A 21,044-nucleotide genomic window follows, 5' to 3' on the forward strand; every position below is an offset into this window, starting at 1 on the left:
GTCATGGTGTTTTCTGAAGCATGTACGTCATATTACATTCCCTCTGGCAGGGGATTAACTCCCATCCTCTTAACGGCAGTGTATATAGCTAGCTTTCGAGAGATGATGGTAGCATTAACAAATTATTTGAAAATATGCAGAGTGATGAAAATACCGTGGATACATTCATTCCTAATGCACATCTTGAGAGGAAGTTGACTGCTCTGCGTTCGATGCAGCTTCTCGGGGTTTTCAGATGTGCACAGGGTGGGAGGCCATCCCTTGATGCATTTCCATCATCATGCTCTTGATCAGTTTCCGTCTGCTCATGTCGTGGCGTGAGGTCGCGAAGTTCCTGGTTTCGCCGTTCTCCATGACCTTTGCCCCTAGATAGCAGGTGGAGGCGGAGCAGCGTTGGTGGCGGTGCCTGAGAGCCTGTGGGTGGAGGTAGGGGTGGGGTGTGAGGCTTTAGTGTTGGGTCTGCATCCTGGGAGGGGGCGCTGCTGTCTGCTGGGAACAGTGGCCATTTGGTGGTGATGGAGACACTGTAGGGGCCCCTTTGTCTTTATACTCTGTTTCGACTCTGTAACATTCTAAAGTAGAGATCTGAAGAGATGCAAGCTTACGATAAGGGTATTGATCATCAGAAAGGAAGGCTCTGCAAACTCCCCTTTTGGGAAAACAAAGGGGAGGATGATGATATTGACAAAAACATGGCCACGTTCATCCTCATGACCTTGGCTCTCAAGATGACAAACGATTCCAGCCAGGTTCCCACAAGTTTCTAAACCTCAGGTGCTCCGGCTTTTGGATATTCAGGTCAGATTTCCCACAGAAGATGTGCAGGGCTTGTATATCCTTTGAGTTCATAGACATTTGCAGAGGAACAATTCCTTGTTGACACTTTTTGGGGGAAAGACAAGCAATATTTTTTTAGCCCCCTTACGTCACTCATGGCCCCTATATTAGCAAGAATATCCCAGTACATGGTATTTTATATTTCATTAGATACACTTTTTTAAATGAGATCTTTGCCGTCTTCACCTAGTGATCACTTATATTTTCTAGTCTATTCTCTTTTAGGCCTTCTGCCTCTTTTTCATCCTTCCAGTATTTCCAATAGAGTTTTCTGCCATTTCTAGAGATTTCCTTGGAAGGGAATGGGGTTGGCATACAGGGAAAGGGTGGGAACTCGTTATTCCGTGTTCTGATCTGTTGTGCTTTGTCTCTGGCCTTTCCTTTTATCCGAGTGGTGTTTTCTCCTAGTTCTTGTACCACAAGTTTGAGTCAGGCGGGTCTCTGGCGCCTTTGTAGATATTCAGCCACACTGCCTTTTGGCTTCAATCTGGAATCATCCCGATTCTGTTTGTTCACTGGATTAAATAAATACTTCGAGTTGTATCTCCTCTTACTTGACACTTGGAAATGAGCGGCATGCAAAAAGTCATGGTGCTTACAGCTAAGATCCATTAAACTATTTTGACTCTGTTTTTCAACTAGGAGATGTACACATACTTGGCTCAAATACGCCTTTTTCATTTCACTTAAGAGCAGCCAAGGAATTACTGTCATTCAGTTTAAGCCTGTTCCAAAGCAGCCAGTAAATGAAAAATGTTGATTTACAACTCAAGCCTTCGGAGTTGGGCTGTCCATGACCAGTGCAGGGTGCTGATTATATGACCTCAGCAGCATGGAAGGGCAGCTGGTGCTCATCCCTTTAGCAGACAATTTGTAAGCAGCCACTGGTGCCAGACATTTGACGAGGCAATGAGGACTCGGTTTCCATGAGATAGAACCCAGGTCCTCACGGATTAGTCCAGTATGAGGATAGCAGCATGTCCCCGACTGCGGTGGCATCATGATTTGGTCTTGCCCTCCTTCCCACCAACCCACATGCAGCCCCAGATCCTCATCATGGTTCCCCAGGAAATCACCACCTCCACACCGGAGCTGAAAGTTCTGGCAGCCCCCGTCCCTCGTCAGGGATGAGACAGAGGAGATTATAGCATAGTGTGGTGAGGAACAGGGAAGGTTCTGTCCAAGGTGCTGTGGGAAGGGATGGCACTTCAGCCAGGCTGGACATGGCGGGGGAGGCTTGAAAGAGGGGCGACCTGCAGGAATGCAGGATAGATCACTAAGTGTGGAACCCAGCGAGGTGGGAGAGGGGGGCGGGAAACTCTGGGTCTGTCTGATGTGGCTGGAGTCAGCGTGGTGGGAGAAGTAACCAGGGCCCCTCAGGAAAGGCATTGCAGGGGTACCTCAGTAAGATCATTCTTCATCCTGGAAGTGACTGGGAACAAATAATCCCAGTCAGTGCTTAGTCAGATTATGTCACTGCTAACAGTATCCCAGCCAACAGTGAAATATTTGAGTTGCTTGCTCAGTACCAAGAAATTTGCTAAATCCTTTGGGTGCATTATCTTACTCCGATCTCAGTACCACTCTGAGACATGGGTGTTGTCATCCTTGTTTCGTAGATGAAGAAGCTGAGGGCTAGCGTGTGGAGAAACCAGGGCAGGTGAGGATTGCATGGCCGATGGAAGCAGAGTGGATTCAAATCCATCAAGGTCTCTGCTGTTCATTCTTGAGCTGTGTCCCCTAAAAGATCCTGGTTGATCCTTGTTTGGGAAACACCAGCCCAAGAAACCAGAATTTCATCTCTGAAAATTTCTTTCAATTCGATGTTATTAGTGCCCAAGAAAGTTTGTCTTTAAAACTTGTGAAAACATTTTTTAATCATTAAAACTCAACATTAAAAAGTCTTCCTTGAACTCCAATTTGAGAAAGATTAGATTCATGCCGCGGGACACTGGGGGCAGAGAAACTAATTAGGAAGCAGTTGTGGGGGTCGGATGAAATATGTAGGTTGGGGCGGGGGGAGAAGAAGAGAGCACAGATGGATTCTAGGCAATGCTACTCATCTAATCTAGGACTTGGAAAGGAAATGTGGCCAGCAGTGCGCAGGGATTTTAGATTGACTTGAGTTTCGAGCTTAGGGAGTTGGGGATGGTGTCATTCGTGAGAAAGGGATTAGGGGATAGGCACGGGGTAAGGTGTAGAGGTCCATTTTTGGTTTTTGCATGTGGAGGTTTGTGCATAAAGATGCTTTTGAAACATCAAGATAGTTTGGAATTACAGGAATGGAGATTGTCTACCAGAGTTCAAGTTCATGCTGTCAGGGTCTGGGCCTCTGACTCAGAAGAGAGGGATCAGAAAGGAACACTTAGAACAAGGGCCAAGAGGTTAGGACCTGGAATAAGGGACCTCAGAAATGAAAGCTGGTGAACCAGTTGTCTCAGGAGAGTGGGGCCAGGAATCACGGCCCTTGGGCTTTCATCCCATCCATGCCTCTTGCTTTCGGTCTCTCTGGGCCGAAACTTACATGCTTAATACAAGTGGATTAGAGGAGAAGCCCTTACTGGGTCTAATCGCTGGTGACTCTCGGGGGGGAACGGGTGTACTATTTCATTTTGTTTTTGTTATTTTGTGAAAGTAGCTCTATAATAGTCATTTTTAAAATTAATTGAGTCTGTTATGCGTATCCAAATATGTTCACTAATAGTGATTTTGATTGGACTGGTTTTTTTTTTAAGGCTAGAAATGTTTTGAACTTTGAGAAAATGGGAAAGATAGATAAGTATACAGAAAGTCCAAAACACCTGCAAGCTTGTGATCCATTATTGGAGTTCTGATACATTTTCTTCCAGACTTTTTGCATGCATTTTTAAACTTTTTGTAATCAAACTTTTTGTTTTGAGGTCATCGTAGCTCCACATACATTCGTGAGCAGGAATATAGACTGATTCCAGATACCCTTTACCTGCTTTCTCTCAGTGATAACATTTTGCAAAACTCAAGCACAATAGCACGACCAGGGTCTCAACACAGTCGAGATACCGAACCATTCCATCAGCGCTGGGCTCCAGCATGTGGCCTCTTTAAAGCCAGCCCCATTACCCTCTCGCCCCTACTCCTTCTTAACTTCTGGCAACCACCAATCTGTCCTCCATTCTAATTTTGTCATTTCAAGAATATTATGTAAATGGATCATACCCCATGTAACCTTCTGGGAGTGGCTTTTTCAGCTTTTGCCTTTTACAAATAGCGCTGCTGTGAACACTTGTGTGCACGTTTTTGTGCAAACGCAAGTTTTCATCTAGATAGAATGAGTGCCCAAGAGTATAGTTGCTGGTGTGTATCTGTGTGCACACAATTACTGGTGTGTGAGTGCGTTTCTATGTGCATGCATTTAAAAAATTAAACATAGGATTATACTATGTGCATAGTATAACTGTAATGAAACAATATTTGCATGAAGCGATCTTTTTCTTGACACTAAATTCTTCAGGGTGGAAAGACTGGCTTGAGGGCGTGAATGTCCTGGGATGTCTACGAGAGAGCTTTGGAAGCTGCTTCCTAGCAGAGCCGGAGCAACCAGTGTGACTTTCTTCATGCAGATTTTCCTAAAAACTTCTCTGATGAATAAAGAAGTAGTGTAGTCTAACATTTAAAAGAAAGATGTACATCATTATAAAATCACAATTCCTAAATGTTGCATATAAATTCCGATTTTTGATCTTCTTTTCCTTCTCATTTCCTTAACTAGCAGATACTAGCATGTTCTTTAACGCGCGTGTGGCGGCCATTCCTTCTGACTGTGCCGATTCACTCTTAACAGGTAACTGTTTTCTCTGACGCCCACCAGCAGAGGTCAGGGCTAGTGCATCACCTCGGTCTCCCTGGTTGGTGGGCAGTTGCCCACGCGAGCAAGTCAGGTGCGCTTAGCTTCTCTCGTGTGGGGTGGTTCTCATGGGCAGATGTACTGTCCACAGAGTAGCTTCCTGGTGTTTAGAGTTCTCAGACTCTTATCCTGTCCGTCTGCCTGTAAACTCCACGGTGTCATCGAAACCATGTGCACTCAGTGGTTAAGATTTCCTGCTCGGGGACTGACCTCCGGAACCTCCCCTCCTCGTGGGGTTGTGTATCATTGCTGGTGCTTTGGGTGCTGTGGTACTTGTGCCCAGGAAGGCGGGAGGAAACCCTGCGTTTTGAGGACAACAGTGTGTGTAGTGAGTGCTCCTAGGAGCAATTCAGACATTGCTTTCCTGTGGGGTTCCTAGAAAGTTGGACTCATTGAATTGAGTTTTGTACTGAGCTTTCTTCTGTTTCTCCAGAAAAGCAATCGCAGTGTCACACTTGGCGTTAGTTGTCTGCGATGAGGAGTAAGCAGAGAAGAGTCTGCCCCACCTTACTTAGCAGCTTCTGTGGCCCCCGGTTTCTTCAGGTCAGAGGCCAAGTGTCACTCCAGGGCACAGCCCCCCCTCCCCCGCACCCGCCCCAGTCACTCCCCACTAGGCGGGTGCCCTGCACTGCCCACCACACCTCATTTCCTCTGTTCTAGCCCCCGAGGTGGAGATCTCCCGTTTATGTTTCTGATCGCTCGGGAATTGGTAGGCTCTTTGAAGGATGAGCCTTTTAAATCGTTGTTGTTTTCCCGGGGTCCAGCTCTCAGCCGGCACAAATGGCAAATGAGGGAACTAGAGATGGTAAATCAATGAATTCAAAGGATATCTCTGAACTGCTGTCCCTCTAGGTCTGACTCTAACATGTGTGCTTTTCCACAATCCCAAGGAATTCAATGCTAGCTGCGCTGTGTGCCCTTGGGCAGGTTTCCTAACTTCTCTGATCCTTTGTGAATTCATCCTCAAAACAATGAGCAACACTGTTTCGTCCCCTGCCTGGGATCAAATGAGGCAATATCATCAGTGTGTCCGGTGCACGTTGCCAGCGGTCACTAAGTGCCTTGTCTCTCTGTCCAGCCCTTTGCCTTACTTTGGTTTTGTACCCAAATGCCATGCATCCTGTGACATTGGGCCCCAAACACCTGATGACCGTTTAAATGGCTTAATCTCACAAACTAGTTTGTCTTTGAAAAAGAAAAGATCAATCTTTCATCTGTAATCGGTCGTCTGTTATCTAGCAAACGCAACAAGGCAGGCTAAGGTAGCAGATCATTGATGTAAAGATGGTTTTAACCCCCTGTGCTGTGTAACTAAAATGCTAAATCTGACAGGTGGGAGCTGAAAGCGAGGCCCTGTTGCCATTTTCCCCGCACCCTCGGAGACTAGACGTGTATGATTTTGCTTTTGAAAGTTCAATGGAACTTTCTAGTGGACTTGCCATTTCTGTGCCCCATTGACTTTCTGCAGTCTCTCGAGGCTACAGCAAAAACAACAGGCCAGCTTTTCAGTTAAGTAGGCCACTTCCTCTTAGACTTGTCCTGAGGGCATACATAGCCCCTGAGGGCCCCGGGGTCAGCGGGGCTGGCCATGAGGAAGCTCCCGGTTGGTTTCCATGGCTGCTCATTTTAGCCACAGGTGGGGAAGCAGAAGCCTTCACCTCTATCATGGATCGTACTTGCCGTCGTGAATTCATGAGCCAATAAATAAAAGAAGGAAATTAAATTGAGGGAGGTACCCCCAGAAACGAAGTTGAATCCAAAGAAAACCCAAACGAGGCCAGCCAGATTTGTGCAAAGGGGTCAAAATGGAAAGTGTACGTCAGTTTTTCATCAGATAATGTATAGGTTCAGATTGTCCTAAAAACCGTAGAACTTACTGTGCACCCCTCCCTTTTGCTCATTCCCTTCTTCATCCAGCTGGTCTCGAAGCTTGTGTCTAAGGAGTCTGGGCTCCTCTGTCTGTGTGAAGACCATTGATGTATTTCCTTTTGGAATGTTCTACGTCCTTCCTTGCATGATGCCCCCTCATGGAATAGATACCTTTTATTCAGTCTTCATTTGTGTCCATCACTGTGACTTCTACCTACACCATTTTCTTTAGCTTTCATAATGATTCTGAGTTATTACCATTCTTATTTTGCAGGTGGAAAAAAACATGGGCCAGAGCAGGTGTAAGAACCTTGCTCATTTTCCCTAAGCTCTCGGAAGCATAGGTCTAGGAGAAATGAATCCAGCCAGATCTGCCTCCAGTACTCCAAGGCCATGTTTCGGTCATTACCCCACGCTACCTCTCCTTATACGTTATACCCATTTTGAAACACAGGACCGTTTATTCCGTGTTTATTGAGTCTGTATAGTGGGCCAAGACTGGCTCTGGGGAGCAAGGTACGCATGCTTCTTGCCCTTGTAGAATTTTCGAACCATGGTTTGCAACCCATAATAGGTATGAAATCAGTCCAGAGGGTCACAGCCAGTATGTAAAAGAAACAGAATAGAAAATATTGAGATGCATCAGACATTGTGTCAAGTGTTTTATGAAACGGTGTGTATGGTAGTTTACAGGATAAAACATTTCTAATTGTAGGTTGTGGTCAAATGAGTTGAAAGAGACTGACCTGGGGTCCCAGACTGGGGGACCCAGAGGTGCTTTTTAAACAAGTAAGATGACAGATTAGATAAGCAATTATAGGCTGTCCTAGGAGCTAGGAAGACGGTACACACAGCAGAATAAGGAAGAGGCCAGCATGGTGTCCGTGACTGCACTGATGTCTCCTGAGAGGGTAACCTTGAGGCTGAGATCTCGAGAATCCCAGGATGCACGTGGCCAAGACTCGGGACAGCAGCCGCCCTGGGCAGGGGTAGGGAACAAAGTAGAAAGAGCTGGACCATAGCATCTGACCATAACACAGTACAGGTAGAAAATAGTAATGCAGATAGAAGCAAACCCCAATGCCTAGACACCATGCTCGTCCTCACCGCCATCACCCTCTTAACTCAGGTCAAATAAGGAAGAACCAAAAACTAAATTGCAGAATATAGTCATGCTGATGTTTGACTAACCTCTCTTCAGTGTTTTTCTTTGCTTCTAAAATATTTTTGTATTTCACGAAAGGTTTTGTTCATAGGCATTGGCTTGTTCACATCATTTTTTTCCTAGTGTCTCCCTAGACCGCTGGTTGGTAGGCCTTCTAGACCACGGTATCTCAATGCGGCGTCTTGACATTTGGACTGACTAATTCTGCGATGTGTAGCAGCCTTCCTGGCCTTTCCCGATCTCATGCCTGTAGCACCCTACTCCTTCCCCTGGTTCCGAGGGCCAGAAATGTTTACAGACATTGCCACAGGTCCAGGGGGGCAGAGTAGGGGCGCCGAACTGAGAACATTCTAGCAGAAATTCTAGGATACAGTGAGAGGAGGTTGCCTAGATCGAGAATGCCCTCCGTCCCATCTGTCCATCAGAGGAGGACATGAGAGGGTTCCTTTCTTTTTCCTTTCTCTTTGACTGGGAAAGTTAAATGTTAAGACTGGGACTTCTAATGACTTGTAATAAGAGCAATCTGTTTATATACATAAAACCATGTGTTAGAGAGACTCTTGCCTCCACGTGGTGGGAGTTTCCTTGCGATATGGGTGCTATCCTAAGGTTAAACGTGAAAGTGGACTGACAGTGGCTCGGCTATTTTTTATTTAATTAATTGACTCCATGCCTTTTGATCTTTCATGTAGAAGTGGACCCAGCATTAGGCAAGCCTTCCGAGTAGTTTTTCCAATACTGTTGATTGGTTTCCTTTGTTCTGCCTCATGCTTAATCCAGTCTGTCTTGTGACCAGTGGCTTGTATTTCTGTAACAGGAGCTATTTGTTCGGAGGCTGCGTTTTCTCTAAATTGGTTTCCTGTCTATTAATCTTCCATATTTTCCGCCCCTTCTTAACCTTACCACCTTTCTCCTAGTATATGCACCATTGAAGTAACTACATTTTTTTCTGAGTTGGGTGTGTTTTTTTTTTTAGATTTTATTTATTTATTTGACAGAGAGAGACAGCCAGTGAGAGAGGGAACACAAGCAGAGGGAGTGGGAGAGGGAGAAGCAGCCTCCCAGCGGAGGAGCCTGATGTGGGGCTCGATCCCAGAACGCCGGTATCACGCCCTGAGCCGAAGGCAGACGCTTAATGACTGAGCCACCCAGGCACCCCCTGAGTTGAGTTTTACGGAATATATTTTGTTACTGTATTTTGGCAGCTGCTCCCCCCAAAATTCCTTTTAAAAAGAATTCCATTCTTTAAACCTAGAGTTTTCCTGCCATTTGGGAATAATCTTGTGTAACTAATATTCTGCTGATTGTTGCACATACCAATGACTTTTGATGGTTCAAGAGACTCTCCTTAAAAATTCTCGAGTAAGATTGTGGGTCTCATTAATCCTTGGAAATCTTTCTAAATTAGATCAGGTGCTTATTCAACCACTATGCATTAACACACTGAATGCAGGGGGCTGGTTCCATCTCTTACTTCTTGGGGTCTCTACTTCGATGTGACCCTATCAGTGAGGCTGTCCTCATATCTAGTATGAAGTAACCCCTCTTGGTACTTAGTCCCTTTACCCTCATGTATGTCTTCCTAAACATTCATCACCATCTGCGATGGATATTTACTTGTGTATTTGGTTTATTTCCTTCCCCTTGTTGGAATGTAAGCTGTATTCCCAATGCTTAGACCACACCAGTAAATATTCTCTTGAATGAGTGGATTACCTTAATTTATCAGACCCTTATTTAGCACCTGCAGTATGCCATGCACCATTCTAAAGTCTTCACACACATGAACCCATCTCTGAAGGGATGGTAATCCTTGCCTCTCCTTCACAAATCCATTTGCTCTACTATTCTGCTTTTCTGGAGATAATTCGTATTTTGAGCAGCTGCTGTCCTCTGTCTTGGCATAATGTTTCTGTCTTCTCTGTTTATAGTCTCTTGTTTATTTAACTATTCTCTCCCATCATGATTCTGTCTCCTTGAGGCCATGGGAAGGATTGGTTCCAGTTCTCTGGATTTTCCCACTCCTAGAATGGGCACATGCCCACGTTTGACACACAGCGTGTTCCTGAAATCCTAAAGTCAAGTGTATGAAGGTGGGAAATTCTACGGTGTTTAGGCGATTCTTTCAGTGCTGTGTGCCTGGCTCTGGACTTCAGTCCACACATTGTCTTGCTGCTCCCAGGGCATTAAAAAAGACCAGTGTTTACATATGACGAACATTTGTGTGTGTGTTTATGTGTGTGTGTATAATTTTTTGGTGTCTAAGTGTTGTAGGCTGTATATGATTATTTCCAAAAGGCAGAATCAATATAAATGCAGATGACAATTTTAGTGTTCTAAATTATGTCTATCCTCACATTCTGGAATTCTCCGTATACTCATGGACATTTAGTAGGAAGAGTTGTTTCCATATTGGGAAGGACTTGCTGATGGTGAGTTTTGGCGGGGGGGGGTGATGGAGCAGGAGACAGTTGTGCTGGCTTTGGTGCCCTGTCGTCTTTCCTACAAGAACCTTTTCCTGGGAACGTGAGCAACGGTTCTGCCCACTGTGTTGGCAGGAGTTTTGAGCAGGTGGCATGAGAAGAGCCTCCCAGTGTGTGCTAGGAGCAGAGAGGTGACACAGGACTCTTCTTTGCACTCCTCAGCTGGCTGGGAGTTCGTGGGGCCAAAGTTCTGCTTCTGCACCCTGATCGCAGTTACTGCAGATGGAGACCCAAGTACCAGCCCAGTGGTTAGTGTTTCCAGAAATCCTGCTTGGGGCACCTGGTTGGCTCAGTTGGTTGGGCATCTGCCTTTGGATTAGGTCGTGGTCTCAGGGTCCTACATACAAGCCCCATGTCAGGTTCCCTGCTTGGCGGGGTGCCTGCTTCTCCCTCTGCCCCTTTCCCCTGCTCATGCTCGCTCTCTCAAATAAATAAAATCTTAAAAAAAAAAGAAAAAAACCTGTCTGGATCAGCATCATTGACATGTAGCAAGCTGGAAAAGAGCAGAGAGTTTTAGCTGTTCATTTCTGGGATTTTCCAGGTTCCCCCAAGACAACTTCAACTCTTGGCCTAAATCTGTTTCTTTAATTTTCTTCCATGGTGCTTGAGTTAGAATGGAAGGTCAGTGTCTTCAAAGTGCATCCACACTTTTGAATGTTCCTGCACATTGTTCTTCTTTCATACTTGTTTCCTGGCCATGGCATACCCTACCCTGCACTCCCTGAGCAGTCTCCAGGCCTGTCCCACCCTTTGGGTGCTTACGTGGCGGGGTTGGCTGCCTCGCCAGGAGGTGGGGCCGCTGGGGCTGGCGCGTCTCCTGGGGGACGTCTGCGCCCAGGAAGCAGCTGGGGAGAGTGGCTGGCCTGGAGAAGAGACAGTCGGATGTCTGCTCTTGCATTGAGCAGTTTCTCAGGACTGGATTTGACCAACTCTTGTGGTTCATGTGGCAGAAATGCCACTGCTGAAGTTTTATTTTTTCTCTAGAAAAATAAAACATACCATTTTTCATGGCTTCTCAAAACCATTGGATTGGTACTTTGGCTTTCCTTAATGTGTCATTCTCTTTTGCAATAACATACTATTTGTTGCCATGTAGGCAAGTGGTCGATATTTAAAAATAGAATTCCCCAATCAGGAGGTTCTGCAGATACTGTTCCAGAAAGATCTTTGTGGGGATGTGCACATATGAAGTACGTGAGCCTGTGAAGACTGTACATTTTTCACGTTCTTTAGGTCCTTGCTTTCTATGTCTTCGTGTTTTTTAGGGATGAACGTTGTAAAAGTATTAAGATGAGTAATTATGGCGTAGACTCCGTCATCGAATGATTTTGTTATGTACGTGAGTTTATATGTAAAGCTGGCCAAACTGACCCACAGGTGCAGCAGACTTAATACGGTTAGTCCTGTACCAAGTCAGCAGTGATAAAAAAGCACTGAGTAGATTTTAGAAATACGTGCAAATTCAGTGGTCAGTCTTACCACATCCGAGTTCGTCATGTGCTTGCTACCACGTGCGCGCGGCGCTCATGGGCGGTGGTTGGAATTCTAAGGAGGACAGGTGTCAAGCCAACAAACTGATTTTATTTTAAATCCAAGAAGGGATTTAGGATATTTTTTAACGTATTCTTGTGAAGATGTGTTCCAACCTTTGCACAGATACGTATTTGAACAAATAGGACTGTATGGTGAATTTATGGAACACTTAGAAAAGCTGTTAACGTGAAGTTTTGAAATATATTGTGTGATCCCATGTGAGACATTACACAAGGAAGCCCAATTACTTTCTAAAAGTGTGTTAGCCAGTTTCTTAACTGCTACTGATTTATAGCATTGGAGAAATACATGGAGAAGTGAACCGCAAATTTATGATTTCTGCGATTCCCGAGGGATGGCTGATACTTGAACTCATGTCTTCGAGGAACATCTCATGGCAGTTGTCAAATAATTGCTTCCTTTAAAAATAGATAAGTGGCACAGAGAAAATGCAAAAGTTCTCTGCAGTAAGACTTTTTATTGGCCAATTCAGGATCTTGTTGCGGGAGCTGTGCTGAGATTGTACTTTAAGGTGGGAAATGTCTGGGGAGACTGTTCATTGCTGATCGCTAAACAGTTGCATTCATTCTGTCCATCAGGTGTTCACATACAAGCAGAGCACAATTACACACCAGAAGGTGACCGCTATGCACCCCATGAATGAGGAGGGCGTGGATGACATGGCCACTTTGACCGAGCTCCACGGCGGATCCATCATGCATAACTTATACCAGCGCTATAAGAGAAATCAAATATATGTAAGTTCCGCTTGAATTCTCTTTAAAAATCCCTGAAGTTTGAGCGAATGTTAATTTTTTTTTTTCAAAGGGTGTTTCCTGCCTTTTGAGAACGTGTCCAGTTTATCCAAGTAAACCTGTGTTTTCGGGAGTTTTGCCAAATTAGAAACGTGGTCCAATAAATCATGGTCTCGTGTTTATTGCCTTGATTTTATTAGAGGGGATTACTTTCTATTGAAGGGTAATTTGACCTCTTCTGGTGAGTGCATTCTGTTTTGCTAAGTGTTCTGTTCTATGAGGAAGTGGCCAGAATGGTTGTCTTCCTCAGTTAAGGGCCTGGGGGGTTGGGGGTGGGGAATGTGGATTTGCAAATAATAGTACCTTGAGGTCCAGCTTTTGTCTCCTTTTCTTGATTTTTCTCCTTTTATGGATTTTCGCATTTTTTTCTGGGTCTGGAGCCCCTCCAGGGGAATATTTGGATCCAGGGAACCCATCTTTCTTTTTTGTAGGATTCCTATTTTGAAGGGAGACACGTCCATAAAAAGCAGGCGTGCACATTTTTCTCTTAATTTGTGTGAAATGTGACTATATCTGTATTGTAAGAGCAATATTTAGAAATCATTTCCAAAAAAATCATTTTTATCATACATCATTACTTTTTGACGTTAAAGTACATATATTAGTTTATCTGTCAAGACTGGCCTGCAGATTTTATCTTTTTCATCTGCCTGTTTCTAAGTCCTTATAGTAAAGGGGGGCCAACTGCTTTCAAATGTTTTTTTCTTGTCAAGTTCAAATTTATAGGGTTTTTTAAAAAAAACAACAATTTTAATATTGTAAAAAACTCTTGATCTTTTAATAATTTTTCTTCAGCAATACGCTTAATTTTGCCAATACCTTTGTGGTTTTGATGCCTAACGTCAGCCTTTACAGCAAGCTAGTGGGTGCTAACGGAAACTCAGGGCCTGCTTAGTATTCTCCTTTCCCCAATTTATTTAGCCTTAGACCGGGAGAGGAGATCTGGGAAATGAGGAGGAATGGGTTATTTGCGGGTTTAATGCTTAATTTTCCTCTGCTTTTTACATTGCGAAAGTGTCATTTTTGCCAGATTGACCTAATGTTTGCCACGGGTTTTTAAGCAGCTCTATGGGAAGAAAGGCAGTGGGATTCGAACTCTCTGGCTGAGCTTGCTTACACTGGGTCTCGAGAGTATGATATTTTCCACATGTTCTTCAGGAAAGGTAACATTCACACGTGTTTGTGAAGACGTGGCTGTCTCTTCTGTGTTGTGCACATTCTGGCGTAACTCTGCTTGGTTCCCAGGGCAGAAATCTCCAGGGTGACCCGTGGGCTCCCTCCTTCCCAGGGAAGAGCCACGACATGCGTCCAGGTTGCTGTACCTGAGTATTGAGTATTATCTGACGTTGTCCCGGAACTTTGTTTACCTAGCAGTTTCCTTGCTCAGTTTGTCAAGGACTGACTTTGTCTGTCTTGTCTGCCTTTTTTTTTTTTTTTTTTAAGATTTTATTAGAGAGAGAGAGAGCGCACGCAAGCATGAGCTGGGGGGAGAGGCAGAGGGAGAGAGAAAGGGAGCAGCAGGCTCCCCGCTAAGCAGGGAGCCCGACGTGGGGCTCAATCCCAGGGTCCTGGGACCATGACCTGAGCGGAAGGCAGACGCCCAGCCAACTGAGCCACCCAAGCGCCCCTGACTTTTTCTTGAGCCAAGGACATTCTCAGGCACCTGGTAGTTGTGTGAGAAGTGTCTGCAGAACACATGCCAAATGTATTAGAAATAACATCCTAGTTGATGCTGAAATGCGAAGCTAGATTACAATTTCTTTATGGGTGTGCATGTCTTGTAGGTGAGTATTTCAGAACTCACCGGCTTCTATCTTTAGGTGCAAGTGCTTATATTCTACATTTAATAGTCAGGGAAAAGTCAATCCATTGGGGGGGAACTACCCAGGGGGTTAAAAAGGCAGAGACTTTTAAGAGTTTTTCTCTCCCTCTTTTCGTGGTGATGTTAAACCTGATAGCTAATTTGCCCAATAAAGCCTGTGAATAGGGTCTTGGTTTTTTCCCTAGAATGAAGATCTTTTTCCTCCCCTTTGAGGAAAGAACACGGGATTTTTGTACCTCCGATTTGCAGGTCAATTCACTTAATAATGCCCTTCTATGACTGCCTTTTGAGACTTGGATAATTGTATTATCGTAAAGCAGCCCCTTGATTTTCTTATCGCTGAAGCGGTTTGAGGTGGCTGCCAGGGCTCCTCAGGCTCTGCCCCATCAAGACAAAACCACCACCTGTCGGGAAAACCACAGCGTTCCTGCCTTTGATCCCCGCTCTGAGTGATGCCTGTCTATATGTTTAAAAAAGAAACAAATGACTTGTAACCAGAGATGCTGTATTAGTTTTCTATTGCTGGCATAAAAAATGGCCATAACTATAGCAACTTAAAACAGCAGGTAGTGTCCTTCAGTTCTGTAGGTCGTGGTCTGATGGGGTCTTCCCAGCCTCAAATCCAGCTATGGGGAGGGCACTGTTCCTTTCTGGAGGCTCTAGGGGACGATCTGCTCCTTCTGGTCATATATGAGGTTACAGGACTGAGGTCCCCATTTTCTTGCTGGCTGTGACCCAATGGCTGTTCCTAGCTTCCACGGGTCCCCTTCCTTCCACCTTCAAAGCCAGCAGTGGTGGTAGATCGAGTCTCTCTCATGTTTCAAATCTCTCCTTTCCTTTTCATTTCTCTCTGCAGCCAGGACTTCTCTTAGCTTTCAGGATTCCTGCGATTAGATAGGGCCCACCTGGATCCTCTCCCTGTCTCAGCATTTCCAACCTTAATCACATCCTCAAAGTGCATTCGGCCTGGACATCCAGCGGTACCTTCTTCCACCTGCCATAGGTGGCCTCCTGTGAGTCATGTTATGGAGAAGGAATCCCCGTGGGTCTTCTCCGACGCTCTGCATCTTGCCCTCTTTCGTTGGTTGGCTTTCTGGTCCGAGTTAGCAGGTTACATGGGTTGCTGATGAGCAGACCCATCTCCACGCAGAAGGGTCTACTGCCTTGTGCTAAAAAGGACCATTAGCTTTTTTTCTCCCTGGGGATCGCCCTTACTGCCGTACCCCAGTAAGATATTTTTCCCAGCTGTTACCACCCTATAAAGATTACGATAAAGCACTCAGAGTAGACAAATCTGAGTTGAGCATGCTTTTCTCCACTCGCCTCCTCTTGGGCTAGAACCCAATTTAATCTGTGTGTCAGTTTTTAATATGTTTTTTAAAAGGTCGGTTGTCATAACCCCCATATCTGACAGGACTGTTTTAAAATCAAATGGTAAGTGAAAGCTTCCGGAACCTTTGTACCCTTCCCGCATCTTACTCGTCTCTACTGCCAGGTGTGTGTTTATAAAGCCTCCTGCCTGGAACTTGGCCCTGGATCCTTCAGGGCAGAAGCTGAGCAGATTTCTCTGTCAGTGTGGAGGTCTGCATGACCCTAGCCTTGCCACTGGTCCTTTTGGGATCTGACCCCTGCTCAAAGCAGCTCTACTCTTTATGTAATTGCCTTGCATGAGGCCCTGCCTTCTGCCCTAATGCTGGGTTCCTTTCCTGGAACTTCAGCTTCCTGGTGCCTGAGGCTCTGCCTTGCCTCTCCCCTTCTCTGGCTACTTCCCAGACAGGCGCCCTGCTTAGCAAGACAGCTCCCAGCCTGGGACCTCATCCCACACTCCACCCTGAGCCTCTTTTCTATGGGCTTCCTGCCACAGGGGCTGTTCCCTGATGGCCTTTCCTCGGGAGAGGGTCTGATGAGGGTCCCACGTTCCTCTGACTCCTCTTACCACTCATGAGATGGGGTGAGGATTAAGAACCCATACGGGTTAAGTTCCTAAAGGCTCAGGGAGAGGAGGGGCAGGGCATGTGTTTGTGGGACAAAGAGGGAAGAGATAGGGAGAGGTAACCTGTAGGTGGATGAGAAAGCCTGAACTGACCATGAGAAAGCCCTGTGGGGGGACGGGAGGGGCAATAATGACACTTCAGAGGAGGGATAAGAGTTGGTTAGAAGGAAAGGCTAGTGGACACCATACAAGAACGTGGAGAGACGGGAGTGCATTCATGTGATGGACTCACTAAATTGGGAGAAGTTCCTTTGCTCATGGAATCTGGTGTGTGTTAAGGAATACTGAGCCCGCTAGACGGGATAGGCAGGCTGGGGTCAGGACACCCCTAAAGCAGTGATTCTCAACCAGGTGATTCTGTCCCCAGGGGACATTCGGCGCTATCTGGAGGCATTTCTGGTTGGCTAGCTAAGGCAGAGGATGCTAACAGTATCTAGTGGGTAGAGACCAGGGGTGCTGCTGACATCGCACAGTGCCCAGAACAGCCCATCTGGACTGAGCTGTCGGTAGTACCAAGGTTGAGAAACCTTGATTTGCTCATAGTTAGCCAGCAGCGTTTGGGCTGGGTGGTAGAGAAAGCACACCGTCTTTGTGAAAAGTTTTTGAAGAGAGAATTTCCCTGAGATAGAACTTGGACAAGCTGATAGGGAAGCGGCGTGGTATAGACTAGAGAGGATAATTGGCGGAGAGAATGTTGCCAATACGCCAGAGCGAAGAGATGGAGGGCTTTAGCCCAGGGTGGACGGGGTGGGGAGCGGGGGAGGAGCAGCTGAGAAGCGTGGGGGAGGAAGGGCTGGTTTTAACGACTCCCAGCCTGGTGAAGGCCTCGTGGCCACGAGACCGTGGCGCTGACAGTCCTGGCAAGCTCCTCCAGGAGAGGAGAGTGGGAGGACGAGTTGGTTTTGGACGCCCGTCTTACTGTATTCTCTGGAGCCTGGATCTTTTCAAATTGTTATGTACCCAGCATCTAAACACAGTGTTGACAAGAGCAGCTGAGGTTTCTGTTGCATTAAACGTAAGCTCCGCGTCTGCCAAGCAAGGCCCGTGGTGTGGCCGATTTGTTTTCCGCCACATGGAAGAGAAGCACTGTGTCCATTACAGGGTTGGTCGTGCTCGGGGTCAATTGCACGGAGGAGCCTCCTCTCCCAGCCTTTGAGGACAGGCTCCAAACCACATCACGGAGAGAGCCGCAGGCCACTGCAGGCTCATCTGCAATTACGGCGCTGGGGACGGCTCCGGAGGAAGCCGTGCTCCGGTCCGCCGAGCCCGTCGGTTAGTCCGTCGGTCTTGCCGAACCAACAGCGCAGAGATCCGAATCGAGCGAGCCCCTTTGGAGAAGCTGGGGCCGTGACCAAAGAGACATGCTTGTGTAACACACAAGATTGCTCACAGCCCGTGTATTTTTAGGTGTTTCAAAAACATCCCCTTTGGTTAGGTGGCGTTCCAGACTGACTCTGCACATGCATGTGATGGTGTTCTGGAACGAACTTGGAAGCCTGCGGCTTTCTGCCAGGCATCATGTGTTCGCCGCCGCCAGCTCGAGACTGTGCGCGGGGCAGGCAGGGGACCCGAGGTCACCTGCGGGGAGATCCTGGGCCGCCCACGGTCGTCGGACCGGGGTAGTGGGATGGACTTGACTGTCTCGGACGTGCACGTCCAAATCTGCATTTCATTTCCTAGAGTGGATTTTTCCCAAAGTAGACCTTTGTGGGTTCATTTCCGTCCCTTTTCAAAGCCAGTGTCAAGTGACAGCGTGCCGCTTACGGAGACTGGATGGCCTGGGAGCAGCGTGGCGTGCAGCCGTGGCCTGAGCCTCGGACCCGGAACAGCTGAAAACAGTGTGGCTCGTCGGGGGCTTTTTTCCACATGAATTCAAGCCCGGTGTTGCCAAAAGATGATTGTAACCATCTGTCTGACTATATGTATTTTTCAACTCTACGGAGCATTTATACTCCTGAGTGGCCGATTCCACATCAGCACATGGTGGCGGCAATTAAGGACGTTGTTTTTACAATTTTTTTTTTCTTCCTTTCCTGCCTCTCTTTTGGGGTCAGATTCCTTTCAACAGAGAATTTTAGTCAGAAATTGACTCAAATTAAATGGAAATGTCACTTCTAAATTTCAGAGCTTGACTTCAGTAACAACTTATCTGTTGTCATCTAGTTTTCAACAAACGTGAATGCCTAACAGTTTTTTTAATTGTTTAAAAATGGTTTAAATTGTTTAATTGGATAACGATGGCAAACTTTTTTTTTTTTTTTAATGTCGAAGGTAATGGACGTAGAGCACTAGAACACAGTTAAAACGTGGATGTATTTGGTAGATTTGTGGTCAAATCGTGTGCCCCCAATCTCTACATGGATGCAGCCCTGCCTGTGTGCCAGGCTGAGTGCTGAGCTCCAAGGATGCAAAATTACTCTTGTTCACAGTAACTGTGGCTGGAAAGATTAGATAAATGAAAGACAGTGCCCTTCCAAGACCTCACAGTTCATTGGGGAGGGCAGACGCGAGCCAACCATTGACAATTGCCCAGGGTGACAGTGAGTGTAGCTAAAGTACTGGGAACATAATGAATGAGCATCCAAAGGAGGAAAGAAGGAAGGGGTCGGAAAATGATTGCCAGCAGAGGCACTAGTCATGCTGAGTTTTGAAGTATTCATAGGGGGATTTGACCAAGAGGGAGGCAGGCTCATTTCTAGCAGATCGGCATGCACTGGTATGGTGCGTTTGTCCAGCTGCGGGACATTCGAGATGCTGAAGTGTTAAGTGCAGCTGTCTGGCAGGATGGTCAAGAGCAAGTGAGGAAGGGCTCTGTGTATAAGTGAATGAGTTGGAATATATTTGTGAAGGCGGTACAGGACAACTTTACGTTCTGGGAAAACTCACTCTGGCTGCAAGGTGACGGATGAGTGCAGGAGGCAGCCCAGTGTAGGACCAGCACGCTAGATGGAAATGACGGGGTTCCAAACAGGTCCTGGGGGAGTTTGAGTAGGAAGGATACTGAGAGGAAGAATGTATGTGCTTGATAGGGTTTGGGGGCAAATAGGCTGAATTTCTATAGGATGACTCCCAGGTTTCTGGAGTAACCATGTGGGTTGACCATGGTGCATTTGTCAAGATGCCACTAAGTGAGGGGTGCCTGGGTTAACTCAGTCGGTTAAGGGTCTGATTCTTGATTTCAGCTCGGGTCATGATCTCAGGGTTGGTGAAACCAAGCCCCGGGTGGGGCTTTGCACTCAGCGCAGTCTGCTTGAGATCCTCTCTCTCCCTCTGCCCCTCCCCCAACTCGCGCATGTGCACTCGCTCTCTCACAATAAATAAATAGCATCTTTAAAAGAAAAAAGATGTCACTGAGCAAAGTAGGTGTTGGGGGCGCTCAGCCTTGCCCATGTGGGCTAGAGCTGAGGGTCCTCCAAGGGAAGATGTCCAGTGCGCCACTGAGTGTATGGGTCTGTAATTTAAAACTGAAGCTGCGTTCAAGACGAAGATACCGCTCTGTGGAGCCGAGATGGTCAAGGTGGAAGGAAAGAAGAGAGTGGTGGATGGGAAATAAATCTGGCTGATGATTCCCACTTCTTAAGTTTTCCCTTTAGGAAAGTATGGCACGGCCCCGACTTCAGCAGGTTCCCTCGTGCATTTCAGAGGCACCTGTCCCACATCCAGCCACCTTCATGATCACATGATGAAAAGCAGTTGTGGTTTTTATTCTCATTAACAAAAGCAATAAACACCCCGGATTTATGTAGTATTCTCACGCAGCCATCACGTGGGGTGACAGAGGATGTGTGTTTATGACCGATCAGAATCTTAGGCCCAGAGGGGTTAAGCAGTGTTCCAGGGAAGATAGCTCCGGGCTGAGGACTTCTTGGGTTCTGATGGCCAAACCTTGTTGCGTAGACTGTTAGTTCCTGTGGTTGAATAGCGCCTTCCCATCGGTGGCCCGGATCCCTCCGGACCTCAAAGCAGAGTGCGGCTGAGGCCACTGGGTCACTGCTGGTTTTCTGCGTTATACCGGTTCCTTTTGGTGCAGGAAAGAGATACTAGGCATTACACCCTGATGCCTTTTGAAACTTGAATTGGTAGACTTTGGATTGAAGAAATGCAGTGAGTTTCTTCCAACATTTTTAAGCAACGTGTGCTACAGCTGTTTCAGATTATTCAAGTGGGCAAGGAAATGTATTTTTTGGTGAGTTATGTGGAACTTTTCTGACTCAAAAAATTCGTTATATGCTTCAAAATAGAACGTCCTTTCTATTTCTGAAAAGCATGCAAATGACCAAGGTCTTTGTTCTGGTGGAATTTGGAATCCAAGGTGAGGAGGCCAGTACCTGGTCCCGCCTCATGTTTGAGACTTTCACGTGTCCAGGTTCTGAGACTGCGTGGCACTGTCATGGCCGTTTCTGGAGCAGCAGAAATAGCTTTCTGTGGAGAAGTAAATGGTACAACATGTAACAAACGCGTCTCACAACTCTTGGGATTTCTTACCAAGTGATCTTTGCTTCCCTTGTTCTTAATTTACAACAAGTCTCTTCTTTGACCCCCTCCACTTGCCAGTCACCATTTTTACTTATATTACATTTGAACTTGACTAATTCAATGACTCTCTTATCCATGCAGCCTTCGTTTTAGTGATAAAATAACCCG

General features: G+C 46.3%; 1 protein-coding gene across 1 annotated transcript in view; it reads left to right on the top strand.

Annotated features, from left to right (window-relative positions):
• The window catches only part of MYO10 (myosin X), a 206,438-nt gene that overhangs the window by 73,961 nt on the left and 111,433 nt on the right, over positions 1-21,044 (top strand). Inside the window, exon 3 of the mRNA XM_040630534.1 lies at positions 12,370-12,528. Coding sequence (XP_040486468.1) covers positions 12,370-12,528 — 159 coding nt within the window. The remainder of the gene's footprint in view (positions 1-12,369; positions 12,529-21,044) is intronic.

This window comes from Ursus maritimus, unplaced genomic scaffold (assembly GCF_017311325.1).
Source record: "Ursus maritimus isolate PB19 unplaced genomic scaffold, ASM1731132v1 scaffold_15, whole genome shotgun sequence".
Taxonomy (NCBI): Eukaryota; Metazoa; Chordata; class Mammalia; order Carnivora; family Ursidae; genus Ursus; species Ursus maritimus.